The 20,463-nt window shown below is 42.2% G+C and overlaps 1 protein-coding gene across 1 annotated transcript; it reads left to right on the top strand.

Annotated features, from left to right (window-relative positions):
• Nucleotides 1-3,127: 3,127 nt before the first annotated feature.
• LOC136587865 (pepsin A-like) lies at nucleotides 3,128-15,175 on the top strand. Its single transcript, XM_066586664.1, has 9 exons — nucleotides 3,128-3,183; nucleotides 3,333-3,486; nucleotides 5,286-5,403; nucleotides 8,790-8,908; nucleotides 10,204-10,403; nucleotides 14,357-14,473; nucleotides 14,593-14,737; nucleotides 14,816-14,914; nucleotides 15,026-15,175. Exons 1-9 carry the CDS (start codon nucleotides 3,128-3,130, stop codon nucleotides 15,173-15,175), a joined length of 1,158 nt encoding a protein of 385 aa, XP_066442761.1.
• Nucleotides 15,176-20,463: the final 5,288 nt, after the last annotated feature.

The following is a 20,463-nucleotide window of genomic DNA, read 5'->3' on the forward strand; positions in this document are numbered from 1 at the left end:
TCTTCCTTCCTTGCTTTTAGGGAAAAGGGATCCCTTGGGTTTTTGGGGTTGACAGAAGCGGCCAGAGGGCCCCTCTTAGGCGAAGAGTGTGGCGTGCAAGGTTCTAGAGCAATATAATACACTAGCTTTCATGATGTAAGTCACCTTTTTCTCTGGCTTTACGAAGAATTGCGTCCTTATCTTTAAAGAAATGGACTCTACATATGATGTCCCTGGGCTGGTTGGGGTCAGTGGCCCTGGGTCCTAGAACTCTGTGGATCCAGTCAATCTCTATGGGGGGGGTTCTGAGGGGCAATGTAATAGTTGCGCCCATGAATCCAGATGCTGCCCCTCCACCTCCTTCGGCAGACCCTGTGTGCGTAAATTGCATCTCCTATTGCTGTTTTCCAGGTCATCAAGGTGCATGATGATGCCTGTTATTTGGTCAGCTTGTGCTTGGATTGCTTGACTATGTGTCTCTAAGATGACCGCCGTACCCCCTTAGTCCGCTTCAACTTGTAATATTCTATTTCCCAAGTGCTGCATATCGGTGTGTATACGTTCCAGCACCTGTTTGTTTGATATTTCAAGTCTCTGAAAAAATTTGTAAAGATTGCTTTTTGTTTGGATCGCCATTATGTGGCTTTTCCATGTGTCCACATCTATTTTATTAGGTGATCTTCTCCTATTGTGTGCTGGGCTGCTGGCTGTGCTAGGAGCTGGAGATTGTGGCCACATGACCAGGACTACTACTCCAAGGGTCTGCGCTGATGTGGGTGGTTTGCTGTGTGTAGAGGCTAGTGCCCGGAATACTCACTGGTCCCCCTGCTAGTGGATCTTTCATCAGCTCCTCCTGCTCCATTGCACCTGAATCCACAGGACTCTCCACCTGCTTTTGCCTAACAGGTCAGCCAGGAAGTGATAGCTCACAGAATCTCACCGAGTGAGGCCGCCAAGTCCTGATGCATATGGCTGTAGCGTTTCAAAGTGCAATTAGAAGTGATATCAGGCTAAGAACGGTGTGTCAAGAGTTTTAGGAAATGCCAAGTATCTGTATACAAGCCTAACATCAACATGTCAATTCCCCACACGAGGTGGAATGCTGTAAAATATGCTGCCATGGGACTCAATAGGAGTGGAAATGTGTACTCGAGTGATGAATCAAGTTTCACGATTTGGCATTCTGATGGATGAATCTGGGTTTGAAGGTTAACTCAGAGACCGTTATTTACTCTCTACAATAGAAGTCAGTAAAAGGATAATGAAATGGGACTGTCTTTCATGGTTTGGTATGGGCCCTTATGTCCAATGGTGGGTATTGGGTCAAATCCAACATTAGTGGCCAACTTTTCAAATGCTCTTTTACTGAATAGGCACAAACTCCAACCAACACACTGCACAATCTTAGATAAAGTTTTTTTGTTTTTTTTTTAGAAGAGTGAAGTGTGTTTGGCCACAAAATGGGCCCATATATTAAGAACCATAGTGCTGCAGTGGGTTGTCCAACAGCCCTTAGATTTGATTCTCAGGTCTACCTTCCCCCTCTTTTCACACGATATTGTCTGAAATCAACAAAGCACAAACTGAAAGGCAAAGAACCTTAACTTATCTATCAGATCCTGCCACTCCAATGTTCCCTGTTGTTTAGTGAAGCAATGATATGATGTCAATGAACTTGACCGCTGCAGCTGATCCCTGGATGCAAATAACAAAACAGTTTTTATTTTGTTTAATTAAGGCCTCATGTCCGCGGGGAAAATCAGATCTGCTGCGGATTTGTAACACGGATTTGGGCTGCGGATCAGTGTAATTGTCTTTTATTTTTCATGCAGGAGATCAGTGTAGCCATGTGCTCTGTGAGCTCCGCACGCCTGATCCGCACTAAAATGGAGCATGTCCATTTTTTTTCATGCTCCAGAAATTTGTAAATTCACTTTTATTGACCATCCGCGAGTATTTATCTACCCGCTGGTGGTCAATGCATTCCTATGGGGCGCGGATCCGCGTGCAGGAAAAACGCTCCGGATTTTAATTCTTAATTTGCCCGTGGACATGAGGCCTAAAGGTTTTTCTGCCATTAGAGCAGAATTTTGGTTCACGTTAAAATTGGTTCACGGCCAGACTTTCACGCCGTCCCATGCTAGACCCACTATGGAAGTAAAAAAGGCATATGGGCAGGTTTAGAACTTAGTGACTGTCCATACCGGTCTTTACTGCAGTCACTAAGGGCTTAACCCTTTCCAATCCAGTGTTGGCCCTTGTCTGACATTAAGTTACCTGCATAGCTCCAATGTCGAGCGAGGGCTGACATATATTTCTAACAGTATGCAGGGCAGCGCTGTCCTGTGTATTGTAGCATACATATGCAGAACAGCCTCATACATCAGAGCTCTGCAGGGAAATCTTAATGGAGGATGAGGGCCAACACTGGAATAGAAATAGCTAATTTTCAAAAAATTGCTAATAACAGAAAAATGAAGTGCCATGATGATTTTAAGTAATTACAAGGAATCCACAATGGGATTTCCCACCCAAAATAAATAAGAGCTGGGGTGCGTGCAGGGGCAGGGAAAGTGAATTGGAAAGGGTTAATGGGTGCATAACCGAGCCTAATACCTTGGGCAGCATAAGCTGAAAATTCAGACAGGTTAATGGGCCTTGTGTTAAAAAGGGATGCAAAGTGCACCATGTGGGACCGGGCCATCTCGTCAACACTGGTTTTATTAATTTAGTTTTTTAATACATTTGTATAAATGAAATCTCCTGCCTTTTATACAAATTTCTTAGCACACTCAAATGCACAGGCCTGGTATATTGTGAGCAAATAGATTCTCATTTTCTAGCCATTAAATAAATAAAATTATCTACGTCCTTCAACATTTTATTTGCTCCATGACTATCATACCTTTAATCAAACCGCTGACAACTTATCATAAGTTTCCAACAAGCCCAGATTAGCAGTCCAAGACTGAATCATATCAGATCAGATCCCCTTCACCAAGGTGATGGAACATTTCCCATCAGATGTACCTTCAGTGAATGGTGAGGTGCGGATCCTGAGAGGTATATATAAGTGCTGCTTGAATTTGTAGCATTCTCAACAAAGTCTAATTTTTTGCTTGTACGCCTTAAATTGGACTTGGCAGAGATGAAGCTACTTCTCCTCTTGGGTCTGCTAACGCTGGCAGAATGTGGCATGGACAAGTATGTAAAGCAGCTATTTTGTATTATCCATTTGGTTTTGTCTGTCCAATAGTGTCAATATTTTAAGCCTAAACTATGCCTTTTAAACAATGTACATGTGTCATTTTATGTATCAAACATGGCATCAATGTAACTCTTGTTTCTTCTAGAGTCTTCCTGAGAAAGAGCGAGTCTCTCCGCAGCCGTCTAGACAGACTGGGGCTATTGGGGGACTACCTACAGAAACATCCCTACAATCCTGCAACCAAATATTTCCCCAGTTTAGCTCAGTCATCTGCTGAACTTCTTCAGAACTATATGGATGTGAGTAGAAGTGTATACATCTAGAAACCATGGCATTATTACCATTACATTGTTCTGCAACAATTCATGATTGGAACTCCAAGGGAACTTTCTATGTGAACATGGGAAATAACGATTAACAATTTTAGCCTCATTTATTGTTAAATTGCATTAGAAATGGGTTTTTTGTCAAGTCAGAATTGTATAATTTAAAATGTACAGATTAAACATTCATTGAACTGTACAAGTATACATTCAGTGGGCCACGATGAAAATTGAGTAAATTGAGTAAATTGGGAGTTAGAAGACAATAGAACTAAACCAGCGATATTTAAAAATTAATCAGCACCAAATTTTAGACCCAAAGCGAATCTTCACTTTCAAAGGAGTTTTCTAAGATATTGATGACATATTCTCAGTATAGTATATAGGCCATCAATATCAGACCACTTGGATGGGACTGAACTGCTCTCAGGCCATATGAAAGATGAGCATGACACCAAAGGCCTGAGAAGAGTACACGGAACTCCTGGAAGTGCCTTCTCAATAAGCTGATCATTGGGGTTCCAAGTGGTCAACCTCCACTGCTCTGATATCGATGACCTATCCTCACTATAGGTCTTCAATGAATCCAAGAAAATCTCTAAGTTATAAATCCTTTCCCTATACAAACGCTCGCCCTGTGTTTGTATCTTTATTAGTGGCAAATCCTTCTTAAATGCTTAATGCATTAAAATGCAGTCTTGTTAGAGATGTCAGTTCCTGGCCTTGATCAGGCTTTTCTTTTTCCTTGCATAAATCTGTAGGGACGGCACAATTAAGGTCTGAATGTAGTTTGTAAAGTTCTTGTCCACATGCTTCAAAAACAGCCGAATTTAGATCTGATCATTCTTTTCATACCGGTGATTTTCCCTTGAGAGTTCTGCCCCGTTCTGAGATGGGCAGACCCCCATGGGAGAAGAACCCATTCATTCACACATTGGATATTTCTATCAGACTGATCATCTGAGTTTGAAAAATTGCTGCATGTCCTAGTTTTAGGTGGTTGGAATTGGCCATTATTTTCTATGGAAGCATAAAACTATGGATCAGAATCGCCGTACAAGTAGCATGCAATTCCAATTGGTTTAAACATTTTTTACTATATAAGCCATATGAAAAGAAAAGAAGCAGGAAGTGCAGAGCAGAGAAGAAGATACAGAAATCGATCAGTTTTTCACTGACCAAACTTGCACTTGCCTGTGTGAATAAAACCTCCTCCGTGCCGGTTATTGTGTGGGTGCCGGACCGTACACTCACTGTACACTTCCTTTTTTCAGGGCTTGTAAAACAACAACATCCTGAATTCATATGTTTTTACAAACTTTTTTTTTATAGAAATCTTTTTGCCATTTTCATTTTAGATGGTTTTAAGGTAGAGAAGCCTATGAAAAATGCTGGCATAAAAAAACAAAAAAAACTAAAAGCAAAATGATTAACAAGTGAAAAAAAGTGGATTAAAACGGGCCTGTTTGTAGCACACTTAATATTTGGTTGCATAAAAAACCCACCAGAAATAATACCACCTAAATGTAGCGTTTATGCCAAAAAATGCTGTAAGTGAAACGACCCGAGCAGACAGACTCCAGGAAAGAAAAATGTATTCAGTAAAGCTGCAGCATTTACTCTATGCGGGAACAAGCAGGATTTGTGGCATTTCTCCTGGCATCCACGGACCGATAGGGCCTAGTCACATGGGCCTACTAACAGCTGTTTGCATTGATGTCAGATCTACAATCGATCTTATTTAAGTAAAGCTTTTCCCATTTGGCTTTCTCTAGATTGAATACTTTGGAACCATTTCTATTGGAACCCCACCACAATCCTTCACCGTCATATTTGATACAGGATCCTCTAACTTGTGGGTGCCCTCAGTTTACTGCTCCAGTCAAGCTTGCAGTGAGTGTTTCATATATCATCTATGTCTTTAATGTTTTGGAATAGAGGCCATTCTTAGAGTAGAGAAAGTAATGATGGGGTGTGAGTGCTGACTGGGTCAGACTGGGCAGAGACACTCTTGACAAGGAGAATGGTAATGTCCAGTTAGAAGGATGGGACATAGCCATATGAGGGCTAGTTTTTTTTGTGAGACCAGTTAGATTTTTTAATGGTACCATTTAAAGGAAATCTGTTGGCTCGAACTTTCTGTCCAATCTGCAGGCATAATGTTATAGAGCAGGAGGGGCCGAGCAGACTGGTATATTGCTTATGGGGAAAGATTCAGTAGAACTTGTGAGTTATTGATTTATGTTTCAAAAGGTTTTATTGAATTTAAGCTTGCAGTTGGCCACACTCTGCCTCGGAGTCCCCGCGCAGGGGGCTAAGGATATTTTGCAGTACAGAGCTCTCACAATTCAGGCGAATGTGCATTATTAATATTGGGAAGGTGTTAGGGTGGAGAGGGGGGTGGGGGAAAGGTTAAGGCTTCTTGATAGCATAGCGATCTTGTCAGCAGGGGAGGGGGGGTGGTAAGGTGGGGGGGGCTGGGAAAGGGAGGAAGAGGAGGGGAAGGGGAAAAACGTTAAAAGGGAAACAATAAACATTGACAAAACTAAATATACACAGGGTACAGTTTTTAGGTATATGTTCATGTTTAACGCCATCTCGTTTTGCCTTGTTTTTAGAGAGGGGGGGGAGCTGATCTTGAGGTCATCCACCCATTGTTGTGTCTTAATGGCTGAATGGGTATGCGGGGTGGGACTGGGGTCTATTTTGTTGTTTTTGGGGTGTGACCTTTCCATTTTTCATTTACAATCTTACCATGTAGGTTAAGTTTGGTATGTTAATATATGTTATCCATGGATTCCACACCTTTTCAAATTGCTGGACCATGTCCTGTCGTATGGCAATGAGCCTCTCGTTTATGAGGGTTTTGTTGATGCGGTTTTCCAGCCTCTCGTATGGGAGTGTCAGTTTGCGCCACTGTTGTGCTATAAGGATTCGTGCTGCCATTGTAATATATTGAAGAAGTTTAAAGGGGGCGTTACGCATTCCAACCGGTTTGTCTCCCAACAGCAGCACAAAAGGATTGGGTCTAAAGGAGGTGCCGCTCACTGTGGCTATAAGATGGGATACTCTTTTCCAGAGTTCCTGTGCCACTGGGCATGTCCACCAAATGTGGAGCTGTGAGCCGACCTCATTACATCCTCGGAAGCACTGGCTGGATGTCTCTGGGTAGATTGTGTTTATTCTTTCTGGTACTAGGTATGCTCTATGGAGAACCTTCAGGGATGTCTCTGTTAGGGAGACCTGACAGCTGTTTTTGCTCAAGGTCTCACAGCAGTGGTGCCATCTCTCTATTGATAGGGATGAATGTAGGTCAGATTCCCACTGTAACATGTAGGAGAGTTTAGAGTCTCGTAATGATGTATTTAGCATGTTATAGAAGTGGGAAAGAATGTCTGGATGAGTGGGGCAGAATTTACACATTGCCTCCATCTGGGTCATTTTTGCCTTCGTGCCGGAGGGCAGAATAGAGGACCAATAGTGGAGACCTGAGTTTTCTCCACCATTCTTGTGGGGGTGAGTTATTCATTTATATCTCTGCTCATTGTGAGCTGAACAGTCCAGTGGGCGGAGCCATCAATGATTGGCAGCTACCCCTGTATGTACAGTCATACACAGCTGTTAGCCACTGATAGCTCCACCCACTGGACCTCTATGCTCAGAACGATCAAAGATATAAATGAAGAACACAAGTTCTCCTGAACCTTCCCCCATAATACTATATATCAGTCTTCCCAGCTCCTGCTGCTCTATAATCGGACGTCTGCAGTTTGGACAACATGCTCAAGCTGAGAGGTTTTATTTAATACATTATATAGTGCATTAGAGAATGTAACACATTTTAAGTGGGGTGACATGGAAAAATGTAAATGAGCTATTTTTCAGAGGGTTCAGCTTTTCCCAAGTTCATGGTGCAGTAAAAGCGACGGGTTTACTTCATTCTGTGAGTCACTACCATTATGACAATACTAGGCTTAGAGAGATTTTTTTTGTTTTACTACTTTACAAATTAAAGACCTCGTTTATTAAACAGAAAAATGCTTTTCATCCTATTCAGAGCCCTAAAGTTCTTTTTTTATTTTTCCATCAATGGCGCTGCGTGAGGGGCTGTTTTTTGTGGGATGAGCTGTAGTTATTACTGCTACCAATTTTGGATACACAAATGACTTTTTAATCACTTTTTATTCAATTCTTATTGGGAAACTGGGTGAGAATGAAAACACAATTCTGTCTTTTTAATGTGCTCATGGTGTGAGATAAATAATGTGATAATTGGGCAGTTGGGGCTTTTTCAGATGTGAAGATGACATTTTTTATTGCTTTGATAATGTTGTGGGGAAAAGGGGGGGGGGATTTTACTTAAATGTTATATTGTATTAGGATTGTCTATATCACAGGGAAGAGTGTTATCTGGCATCCCTTCTATCCCCTGTATTTGGTTTGTTCCCTTGATGATCCCAGTATTTTATGACATGGGAGAAACATCTTGGGTTTAGATATTTCTATAAGTGTGGTTTTTAAAAGGCTCAAGAGGGTGATAACAGGTACAGCCACTATGGAGTGGGGTCACTCTTCTTAGTGCAGTCGCCCCACAGTTAGCTGTCAGTGTAGAGATATTTGTTACCAAGCGGCCAATGAACCTGTTGTACTATTGGGCACATCCATAAGTTGCCAATTTCAACGGTATCACGAAATAGCCTATCCAATGTGATTCATCTAAATTGTGAGTAAAAAGTGATCATTGTGCGCCATTAACAGCCCTTACATTTAATGTGTATACATACATTTGATCTAATACGGTATACTTTAAAAAATCACTAAAACCTGTAAATAAAGTATAATTCTCCGGTGATATATTGTTTGTTAGCTTCCTGATGACATCATACATCTTCCACACAAGCGGATCTAAAATCCATATTTCATACAGCTTTTGTAGTATTTTCTATAATAAGGATTCCTTTTTGCCCAGTGGACAGTAAAACCAATGAAAGCAAATATGGAGGCCACTACAGATGCTATATGGATGCCATTTCCTGCCCATTTATATTACAGATCCATGTTACGATTACATACAAATACGCTAGTCTAAAAAAGGTGTAAACTGTATACAGAATCTAGACACGCATTTTTTCTATTAAACATTGACATGTCCCCATGCATAATGCGATACACTTTGATGTAGCATGGTGCCAACACAATTCTATAAGCTCTTGCACATTTTAGTATTTTATGTTTCAGGCAAAAATACATGGTCTAAACATGACTTCTTCTTTTTTTAGCCAATCATCATATGTTCAACCCACAGCAGTCATCCACATTTCAAAGCACCAACACTCCACTGTCCATCCAGTATGGCACTGGCAGTATGACTGGCTACCTTGGATATGACACTGTACAGGTGAGGCTTCATGGGTAGATTTCAGTTAGATAAGAGACAACGAAACCCAACAAATAGACAAGAATGCTTCAGAGGAAAAACATTCAGAAAAGTTAAATGCATCAATTGCCCTTAAATCACCCAATCGCACAACTGTATAAAAAGTTAAGTATTTGTCTTTTAATAGGAAATATTTTTACAGTTTTTCAAAGTCGTTTCCAGCTACATCACTTTACAGGACTATTCAAAACCCAGACTAGTAAACCCGCATCCACTAATTCCACAACAAACTATATTACCAGATTATAATTTTACAATTGTAATATTCCTTTACCCAGCAGCTTACATATGAGGATTAGGTTGTGAGCGCCCCCCTAAGGCGGACCCGTCACTATCCCAGACATGGCCGTTTTAGTGAACACTTGTATTACCAATGCAATGAGCGGTATACGGCCTTGTTCACATCAGGGTTTGTTTTGCCCTTCCTTTGACAGAACACAAAGACCCGTTCCTTCTTACTTCCCGTAGATTCCATGGATTCCCTCAGCTTCGGTTCGGCTCCGTTTGGTTTCATTCGCTTTCCTTTTTTTTTTAAATGGAAAAAAATAGCAGTGTCAATTTTTCCCACTACAAAACGAAGAGCAAATAGGCCCTAAAAATGGGAGAAATTAGGAACCCGTCGGTTCAGCTCTGTCACCCATTGACTAAAATATAAAAAAGGAAGCCCCTTTCTAATGGATCAGTTATTAAAATGAGCATGTGCAGAAGGAAAGACAAAGGAATGCAGAACCGTTACAAACGTATGGAAACGGAACTCAATGGAAACAAACCGATACAAACGGTCCTGGTCTGACAGATCAGTCTACGGAATCTGGTAAAAAATACAACAAAAATCTATGGCTTCAGCTTCAAGTTTAAATCTGTTTTGTTACCAATTTTAGAAAACCAAGCAAACAATCCATTGAAAACCAAAGCAAAATCCTGATGTGGCCGAGCCCTAGAACTGTGGGTTGTGCTGCTCCTCGGTCGTTCCTCTTAGAGAGTTTTAAATACATTGACAGAGTAATTTTGTCAGTTTTTTTGAGCCAAAGACAGAAATGTCCCCCAAAGGAAAGTATAAAGCAAAGACAACTATCATCCAAGCCGCTCAATGGGGCGAATGTAAGCAAGAGTTATTCCCATGTAGACATGGCCAACACGTAGGATTCAAAAAGGAACTCCATTGTCATATATATTTTCACACTGTAATATCAACTTTTTTGATATTTTCTTTTGAAATGCTTTTTTCTGGCTGTTACTTTGTCTTTCTATTTTAGGTTGGAAACATTCAAATCACAAATCAGATATTTGGTTTGAGCCAAAGTGAACCCGGCTCCTTCCTGTACTATTCTCCATTTGATGGAATCTTGGGGCTCGCATTTCCAAGTCTTGCATCTTCTCAAGCTACTCCCGTTTTCGACAACATGTGGAGCCAGGGTCTCATTCCCCAAGACCTCTTCTCTGTTTATCTAAGCTCGTGAGTTCAGTTTATTTTTTCTTGCTTGAAATATTAGGTCATGAAAAAGAAAAAAAAAGTTTTAAAATGATTCATAGAATGGTAGAGTTGGACCTCCAGGCTCATCAGGTCCAACCCCCTTCTCAATGCAGGATTTACTAAATCATCCCAGACAGATATTTGTCCAGCTTTTGTTTGAACACTTCCACTGAAGGAGACCTCACCACCTCCAGTGGCAACCTGTTCCACTCATTGGCCCCCCTCACTGTCAGAAAGTTTTTTCTAATATCTAATCTGTCTCCTCCCTTTCAGTTTCATGCCATTGCTTCTAGTCTTTCCTTGTGCAGATGAGAATAGGGCTGATCCCTCTGCACTGTGACAGTCCTTCAGATATTTGTAGTCCACTATTAACTCTCCTCTCAGCCTTCTCTTCTGCAAGCTTAACATTCTCAGATCCTTTAATCGTTCCTCATAGGCACACAAATACTTCCTCCTTCCCCCAGTAATCACAATAGGGTTAATACCATTAAGTATTTATAGCACTGCCTTGCATGGCATCGCTTACTTCTAGCAGCCCTATCCCCTATCATTTCTTGAGTGTTAATGGCAGGGCTGCTCTCCTTTACCTATTTTACTCACAGCACAATTGTTCCTTTTTAGTAGTCTGAATAGTACATCCCACATGCTCCCACAATCGGCTCTCCTTCAGATAACTCCTCTATTCGGCCTGCAGTCTGATCTCTCTGACCAGCAGTATTGGTCTGTGACTTCATATTTCAATACCCACCAAGCATGGCAATGCTCACAATAGTGAATGGGAAATCAGTCCCTAAAACAGTGTCCTTAAACAAGTCAAGTGTTTCTTCCCTTTTGCATATATATCCTGTTTTATGAGACTGTTTGACTCGGAATACAATTTTGATTTTACTAACTGATAATACTAGACTTAATGCATACTGTGGTTGGCGTAATATTTTACATGGCTTATACCAAGCACATCTCTATCTATAAGCAGAGTGATGATTGGAATGCACTTACGGTAGCAAACCTAAATTAATTCAAGACTACAGGTCCTAGGATACTGAAGGAGATAGCAGAGGTAAAGGTTGAACCACTAACTGTAATCTTTGAAAATTCCTGGAGAACAGCAGTCCTAAAAGATTGGAGAAGGGCAAATGTTGTCTCTATCTTCAAAAACAGGAAGAAGGTGGATCCAGGAAACTACAGGCCTGTGAGCCTGACTGCTATACCAGGAAAGATCTTTGAACAAATTATTAAACAGCATGTATGCAAGTACTTGGATGAGAATGGAGTAATTAACCAGAGGCAGCATGGCTTTGTAACAAACAAGTCATGCCAGACGAATCTAATTTCCTTCTATGACAAAAGCATCAACTGGGTTGATCACGAAAATGCAGCAGATACAGGATATCTTGACCTTACTAAAGCATTTGACAAAGTATCTCATACCATACTTTTTTTTTTTAAACTCGTTTTATTGACAAGTTAACAGCATGTCAAATACAGAAAAAGAAAAAGGAACATTGTGCAGTACATAGTCTTACATGTAATAGAAGCCAGTCAGGCTTACATCTTATCTGGTGCGTTTTGCTGGTCCGGAGTAGATTGGAGATATGGTAAGCGTGAAATAAAGTACAGTGTCGTAGGAGGGATAGGTAGGTGGGGAGGAGTAAAGGTAATGAGAGGTTCATGGAGAAAGGTATAACAGTGTTAGAACACATTTTAGAACATAGATCTGTTGTATCAGTTATCTTGAGCAGACTTGTATGGGTTTGCATCAAAATGTGATTATCAACCGGGTGTGTTGCGGTACGGAGTCGGGGCCATCAAGGTGTTTTATTTTTAGGGGGAGAAAGGAAGTGTGTAGTTGTACTCCGGGTGGTTGACCGTGCGCGGGGCCGAGTCTCTCCGTCCCACCGCGGTTCCCCGGGGGTTTTTACTGTCGTCTTTGTAGCGCTGATATGGCTAATGAGAGCGGTTGTGGAGGAAACAAGGTCAGTGAAGAGTCACACCATTGGCCCCATACCTTTTGGAATTTATCCGGGCAGTTGCGGGCTTTGTATACTATGTTGTTGTAGGGTATAATTGAGTTTGTGGTTTTCTTCCACATTGCCACGGTGGGCCTCTCTGGTCCATCCATCTCATCGCGATGACCTTTCTGGCTATGAACAGGACCTCCCTTAGGAATATTCTGTGATAGTGTTGCCACTGCTCCTCATCGAGGATGCCAAAGAGGCAGATTTCTGGGGTGGCAGGGACTGGGATTTTGAGGACTGCGGATAGCAGATTTATGACTTCGTCCCAGTATGATCAAATCCGCGGGCAGTCCCAGATCATATGCCAGAAATCGGCGTATGTGCAGGTGCATCTGATGCAATGTGTGGATGGGATCCTGCCCATTTTATGTAGTCTCGCCGGGGTGAGATAACATTGATGGACTATGTATAATTGGGTCATTTTATTATTTGCTGAGGGGGAGACGGATAGCGGCGATTCTAATACCTCTTGAAAGGTCTCTTCCGTCAGTGTTGGAATCAGAGACTTCCACTTAATCAGAGCGGGAGGGATTTCCCTTGTGGCTTTTGAAGTTGTTAGATGGGAATATGTCGAGATGAGTCCCCGGGGCCCTTGTTATCTTAATATTCCGATTAATGGGTAGTAGGATATAATGCTACTCGTAGGCGGGAATTGCGTCTGGAGCGCATGCCGGATCTGTAGATATTTATAGAAGTGGGATCGAGGTATTTGGTATTGGGCCTGGAGTTGCTCAAAGGATAGCAGGATATTAGAGAGTTATATAGGTCTCCTAGATGAGCTATCCCATGCTGTTCCCATACCTCTAGGTCAGTTAGTAACCGCAGCTCCGCAAGCCCAGGGTTCCTCCACAGCGGCATGTCTGCGGCTACATAAAAGAACACGCTCACCTCCCTAGCCTGGCGCCAGACCTGCATAGCCAGTCTATGGATAGGTAGTATTTTGCCCTTTACAGTGGCAGGGAGCTCTAGCAGCGGCCAGAGGCTGGGGGTGTTTAGAGTCTGGGCCAGATGGGCCTGTGAATTGAGCAGTGGGCCATCTTTCAGCCAGCATTTTAAGTGTATCAATTGGCCGGCTAGGTAGTATAGAAATAGATCTGGGAGTGCCGACCCGGCTTCGTCTTTAGGTCTCTGTAGCGTGGAGAGCTTAAGTTTTGGGCGAGAATTGCCCCATATGAAGGAGGTCAGAGGGAGTTCATAGTTCGGAAGAATCTCATCGGGACTGGTATGGAGATGTGTTGCAAGATGTAGAGGCACTTTGGTAGGACTATCATTTTGATCAGGTTAATGCGACCTGCGACCGATAGGGGTAAGGATCCCCATACTTTGAATTTGGATCTATATAAGTCTATTAGTGGGTAAACATTCAGATCTAGGGTTCAAGCAGTTGTATTGGTAATCCGGACTCCCAGGTATTTAAATTCTTTAGAGACTCGTAGGCTGCACAGTGAGTCCGTAGATCGTAGGGGGTTCTGTGTGGAAACTAACATTAGAGCGGATTTTGACCAGTTTATCTGTAGGCCTGAGAAGGTTCCAAATGTGTTAATGATGTCTATGGCGTGGGGCAAGGTATCTCATACCATACTTATTGAAAAAAAGGATCAAATATGGGATTGACAGGGCAACTGTTAGGTGGATTCACAACTGGCTGAGTGATCGTACTCAAAGAGTGGCCATAAATGGCTGCACATCCAAGTGGAAGAATGTATCAAGTGGTGACCACAAGGCTCTGGCCTAGGCCCAGTGTTGTTATACATTTTTATAAATGCTCTAGATGAGGGAATCGAGGGAAAGAGAATCACATTTAGGGACGACACAAAGCTAGGAGGGATAGCTAACACTAGTCTTTTAAAATTTCAGTTGCCAGGTCAAAAACATTTGCATCCTATGAGTATTATATGCTGTTTTATTCTGTTTTAGTCAAGGACAGAGCGGCAGCTTTGTTCTGTTTGGTGGAATTGACACTTCATATTACAGTGGAAGCTTAAATTGGGTACCTCTGACTGCTGAATCTTACTGGCAAATAACAGTTGACAGGTAAGTGTCGGTTCAGCCAAAGTCCATAATAATTCCTGCAAATGTACCATATTTAAGAATGTATCATCAGAATTCTTACTATGCCAAGATGTGAACATTTCTTTTACTTCTGTGTATAGCATATCAATCAATGGACAGGCCATCGCTTGCAGTGGTTCTTGCCAAGCCATTGTTGATACTGGTACTTCCCTTATTGCTGGACCATCCAGTCCCATTGCCAACATTCAGTACTACATTGGCGCAAGTCAGGATTCAAATGGAGAGGTGTGTAATTTCCACAAGGTTAGGAAAGTAATTCAAAAGCACATAACTCATGGCCTCTCATTTCTTTGTTATTTCTAGTATGTGATTAACTGCAACAGCATTAGCAACATGCCAACTATTGTCTTCACCATCAATGGTGTTCAGTTCCCCCTCTCAGCCAGTGCCTACGTGCGCCAGGTAGGTTAAAATATCATTTCTAATACATCATGCAAGTGATATTTTGGGCTGCTATTGTGACTTTACTGCAGAAAGAACCTTCCTGCTCTGATATGTTTTGTTATTCCACAGAATCAGCAAGGCTGCACCAGTGGCTTCCAGTCCATGAACCTACCAACCAGCTCAGGGGATTTGTGGATATTGGGAGATGTATTTATCCGTGAATATTATGTAGTGTTCGATAGGGCCAATAATTATGTAGCTATGGCTCCAATTGCATAAGTAATATCCATCCCCCATACTGTCTTCTGCTCTAAACTAGAGCAACCATTGCTTGAACTCTCTTGTTCAAAGTGTCTAGAGCAATGCTGCCTTTTTAACTTGTTTCTATAATAGTTTCATTTACACTTCTCTAATGTTAAGAAAATTATGTAATGCAATATATTTAGCTAAAAACCTAATAAATGATTGTTCATAATTTACACCTCAATTTTGTGTGTTAAAAAAGACTATTAAAAGGATGAGAGAAGAATTCCTGCCTCGCTTCTCCTTATTTACCCATACCAAGACAATTATAGCATTGACATAGGAGCAAAAACAATAGTGTAAACACACCTAAGTCAGCACGGCTCCCAGCAGACAAGTATCGCAGAACCACCGCAGGTATGTGATGATCTGGGTGGTGCTCAGAAGCCCCAAATAGGGGCATATGCATCCAGCAAAAAAAAAAAAAAGTGAAGTCAAAAGTCAACATGAGAGAACATAAGAAAAAGGCAACGACTACAAAAGGACACAAATGTTTATTACACCACATTATTTGTTGTGCTTTTACTGTTCTTTCAAAAAAGTTGTCAAATGCAGCCTTACAATCGCTCCGAACAGACGAACATACATCAGTAACAAGATGAAGTATCAAGAGGAATCGCTAAATACTGTAAATTACGGTTATATTACAACACCATGAATACAAGTGTGGAATTAACAGGCAGCCAAAAGGTTCTCAAATCATTCCATTTTATTGCTGTGCAGGGTAGATCCAGTGTAATCCTGGGAGACCTCAAGCTCAGTTTTGGGATACTTAATACATTAGTAACACCTCTGGTATATAAGCCTAACGAGACATATCATAGAACAACCATGATATGATGAGAATTAAGACTGAACGGCCTGTTAGGTGACAGCGGCCGGCCACCAGATTGCACAGAACTCCATGCCGTTCATCCGCAGCTGGAGTTCTTTCATCAAAGTCAGTGGCACTACAAAGTCTTCTAGTAGCCCCAGCTGAGGGCTCGTTCAGGGGGCATTAATGGATTCCGGGTTCATCACAGGAGCAGAAAAATCGCTGTGTTGAATGGATGTGTACCAGAACAGAATCGGTGCCGGGGCCCGCTCAGCTTCCGTTATGTCCTCCACGGTTCTCTTGGATGAGATAGTGCTGTATGCAGCACCATTTGGTCCTGGGTTTTAATGGTAATCTGTGAAAGAAGCTGCAAACTGAACGTCTAACAGAAATGTTAATCAGCCCTTGGGCAAAAGAAACATCTCAGTTAAACTTTAATAAAAGAGGTCACTTGTGCATAGGCCAAGTCTGGCACTGCAGCTCATCCTAGGGTTTGGCTGTAGGACCAAACATAGCCCATGTACAAGAGTGTCACTATTTCCGGGAAAAGCAGACCCTTTCTCTAATCCTGGATCAGCCATTTGGATCTGTTTATCCATCAATATCTCTTTAGCACTGACCGTACGGGCTTATTCACACGGGCATATGCATATTGAGCCTGAGGAGCTCCAGTGCAACATGCATCTGCCAGCTGCCCTGTGCCGTTCGATCCGCATGGACCATGCACACTGAAAAGGACGACAATACGACTGATCATTTGTGCGAAAAAAATCTGATATATGACTAGCCCCATGGGCCATATGCTGTGAAATACACAGACAGCACATGGCCCGATACACACAAAGCGGCTTCTGACTAGCTCCAGCCGTCCCGTGGTGTCTTTCACAAGAAACACTGGGAGGACTGTGGGTCTTGCATACAGGATGGTCGGGGCCGAGGACAGGTAAGTACTACTGGATTTAATTTTAACCCTTTCCAATTCAATTTGTATCCTGATTTTCCTAGGGGGCTTACTCTTTTTCTGCCGTTATACAACGGCGCTATCTGCTGGCTAAAGCCAGTACTGCATGAGGTGACACGTTTGATAGGCTCCGACAGCAGAGAGGCTGGCAATATTCAGTAAGAGAACCCTGACGGACGTCTTCCAACATCGGAACTCTACAGCCTTAAATCATGTCTTCAGAGGTCAGACAGTGGATTGGAAAGGGTTAACCCATGTGCATCTTTCATTAAAATTTTATATCGTAATCGGACAACCCCTTTACCATTGGCAAATGAAATGTCAGTAATGCAAAAACTTAAATCAGGGTCTGCAACTGGGAGGAACCCTCAGTGTTTATTTCCTTTGCAGTATCATTTAGTGGAAATGAAGAATAGTTGATGAAACTGCACAACCGTTTATAGATAAATAAAAGGTAGCTATAAAAATGATCTTTTTTACATAGTCTACATATCAAGGAAAAAAAGATAATTATATGAACTATTTCCAACCATTAATTGGGTTCCCACGAGTCCATCCTGACAGCACATCTGGAGGTTGTTCTCTTAACCTCTACAGAGACAGGAAAATGGAGAGTTAAAAGCGCCTCCTCCGCTCCCACCTCCAGCGACTGCCAATAACTACAACGGATGACACTGCCGGCGTGTCATGCACTCTACTGCGCATTCGCGCCAGAACGTCATGTGGGACGTCGGGCGGCGGATCCGGAGGCAAGTATGGGGCCTCTGGGGGCGTCGTGACGGGCTCCGCTGCGGTATTCCGCTTGCAGACCACGTCACGCCGTGGGCACTAGGCCCAACACATAACTGCTGTTGTTTCTTTTCCCTTTCAATTTATTCAAAACACAATTTAGCTCACATTGGAGGCTCTGGAGCTGCTTGGGGAAAAGCTCTGGTTTGGCCCAAAATCTCAGGTTAACATGTGCTGAATAAGCTAAGGAACGGTTTCTGCAAAGTCAGTTTGCTGGAGTCTCTTGTACGATTCAAAAACTATTTGCAGATGCCGCCTGTTGCTGATTGGCTAGATTTATGAGGAAAAGTCTAAGTCTTTCTTATGAACCAAATGTGACCTCCTGTACCCACTGCCAAAACGGTCGTGCCACATGCTTGTAATGCACAGGGCAGGGTCACAATATCAAGTTAATCCTGGTTAAAGAAGTTCTTCAATGTCATTTGAAGAAAACATGTCCCAAGTCCGTTCACATCTCACAGTCCTGCCGGTCCGTCCATCTGGGTGTCATAGATATTAAACAATCCAATTGTTCCTTTTGCTTCACAAATTGTGTGTGATTGTGGAGAATGGATGAAGGGCGAAGAGTGCGTATGCTTCACAAGAATAGAGAAGGGCTTTCATTCTACTCACAAGATGTAGCGGTGAGCTTGGCAGAGCCCACCCAGGCTGTGCCACTGCACCTTCCCCTGGCACATGCTGGTGTCACCTACACCTCTACAATTTGTAGCCGCTCAACACTATAACTTATTAAAAGAATATTAAAAGTTGCCTATAAATCTAAGACGCACCATTCCTTAAATACATTACACAAACACATCCCTAGTCCTTTCTATCCAAGATGAATGTAAATAGTAAACCCCATTTCTATGTCCCAGATCCCATCCCATCCTGCTTATCCAAGAACAGAGATGACTTACATCTGTAGCACAAGGCCATTCCTTCCCATCATACACAGTATGATTAAACACTCATGGAACGCATGGCCATACTAAATCTTCATTTTCTTAACCTATAAAAGACCAATTACTCTTGTTCTTGTAACGTCATTCAAAAACACCTTCTTACTCCCCACAGGTACCCGGCCAGTTTCACTACATTCACCCATTCGGCTTGACCACTTGACTCAAAGGGACCAATGAGATCGACTTTATTGATTCATTCAGACGCACAATAAAGATCCAAAAGGGGACAAAATATATCATAGAGGTGGGGAAAACTAATTGGTATAGAGTAGGATGAGGAAATGCAGCCGGAGTTTCTCTATGGACACCCTGATTCTGTGCAGATTAAAGGCCGTTTGAGAAATAAAATGCTTTTAAGGCTGAATACATTTATGAATATGGTAATTCTCATCTACCCGGTTGGCTCTGCCCAGCAGGGTGTAACACAAGCCTTCGTGAGTAGAAGGACAGCTTTTCTCCTTTCATTTAGTGAAGCGTACCGAGCCATTGGTCTTTGGCCTATTTCTCTATTAACTGGTGATGGAAAATAAGACAAATAGGTTGTTGAACATCCTGGACGCCGAGACGGACAGGACAAGCCGTATTGTGTGATGTGATTCGGGGCAAATTTTCTCCAAAAGAGATCTAAGGATTAACTTTTGTTTTGGACTTAGGACAATTGCACAAACTTCAGCACCTCCTTATGCAATACTTTTGGATAAACCTCCTTTCTCCAGCAGTCCACTGGGTTTCTGTGAACCTCTGAAGATATACCAGGCTGAATAGAACTTGAGAAAATATGGAATTGATGCGCCGACTTCTTTTTTATTGTGAACTTTGAACTTAGCCGCCGCCCCCCCCCCCCCCCCCCCTCCCCGCAGCAGTTTAGGACAAGATGTTCCTTCTGAGGGAACATTACGGTTTTGGCTGAACAGAGGTCGTTCTGGCTGTAGCTCCTGTTCGATCTCATTTTACAGCTAGGATTCTTGGCCTCACAAGGACACCAAGAGCATGCTTGTAGTCCTTACAGAACCGGAGCTACAGCCATGTGAACCTCAGTCGGGAATACTGAATTTACGGCTGTCAGTTCAGTCAGTGTGTATAGCGGAGACGAAGGAGGAGGGGGGACCAGCAGCAGCCAAGAGGGACTAGAAAATAGATTACATTTATCAAGGTAAATCTGGGTAAAAAAGCCATTTACTGATCTCACCCCAAAACATGGATAATAAAAAAGGCATTAAAATCATTAAAAAGTCACATATACCTAAAAATAGTACCAATAAAAATAAGTTGCCCACAAAACAGACCTGATACAGCTCTGTCAACAGAAAAATAAGAGTGTTCCGGTCCTGGAGTGTGCCACAATAAAACCGCTATAAAATGTGGTGCCGACATAACTGTACTGACCTGCAGAATAAAGGTAACATAAATACACAGAGCGCCATAAAAATAGATTACAACCAACGGTGAGATTGCTTCTTTCCATCGCGCCGCAGCAAAAAGTCAATAAGAGTTATTCAATACATTGTGTACCTGAAAATGGTTTATAGAAAAACTAGAAACCCCACAAAACATGAGGGGTCATACGGCTACATGGACGAAAAATACCGTCATGACCGCTGGAACATAAAAGGGGAAATGGTTTACTGCCTCTTAAGGCTAAAATTAGTAATGTCACTAAGGGGTTAAATATTCACTTCAAGCCACTGCTCCAAATGTGTTTACTTGAGACAAATTCAGAATCTACAATAAAAAAGTGACATATTTAGTTTCATCT

The sequence above is a fragment of the Eleutherodactylus coqui genome, chromosome 13 (genome assembly GCF_035609145.1).
Source record: "Eleutherodactylus coqui strain aEleCoq1 chromosome 13, aEleCoq1.hap1, whole genome shotgun sequence".
In the NCBI taxonomy this organism is placed as follows: Eukaryota; Metazoa; Chordata; class Amphibia; order Anura; family Eleutherodactylidae; genus Eleutherodactylus; species Eleutherodactylus coqui.

What these genes read in the sequence shown, in the direction of transcription:
- LOC136587865 (XM_066586664.1), top strand. Translation starts at nt 3,128, where the DNA reads ATGAAGCTACTTCTCCTCTTGGGTCTGCTAACGCTGGCAGAATGTGGC. An exon ending in TGGCAAATAACAGTTGACAG is followed by an intron (nt 14,474 to 14,592) that starts GTAAGTGTCGGT and finishes TTCTGTGTATAG; the next exon opens with CATATCAATCAATGGACAGG. An exon ending in GTCAGGATTCAAATGGAGAG is followed by an intron (nt 14,738 to 14,815) that starts GTGTGTAATTTC and finishes TGTTATTTCTAG; the next exon opens with TATGTGATTAACTGCAACAG.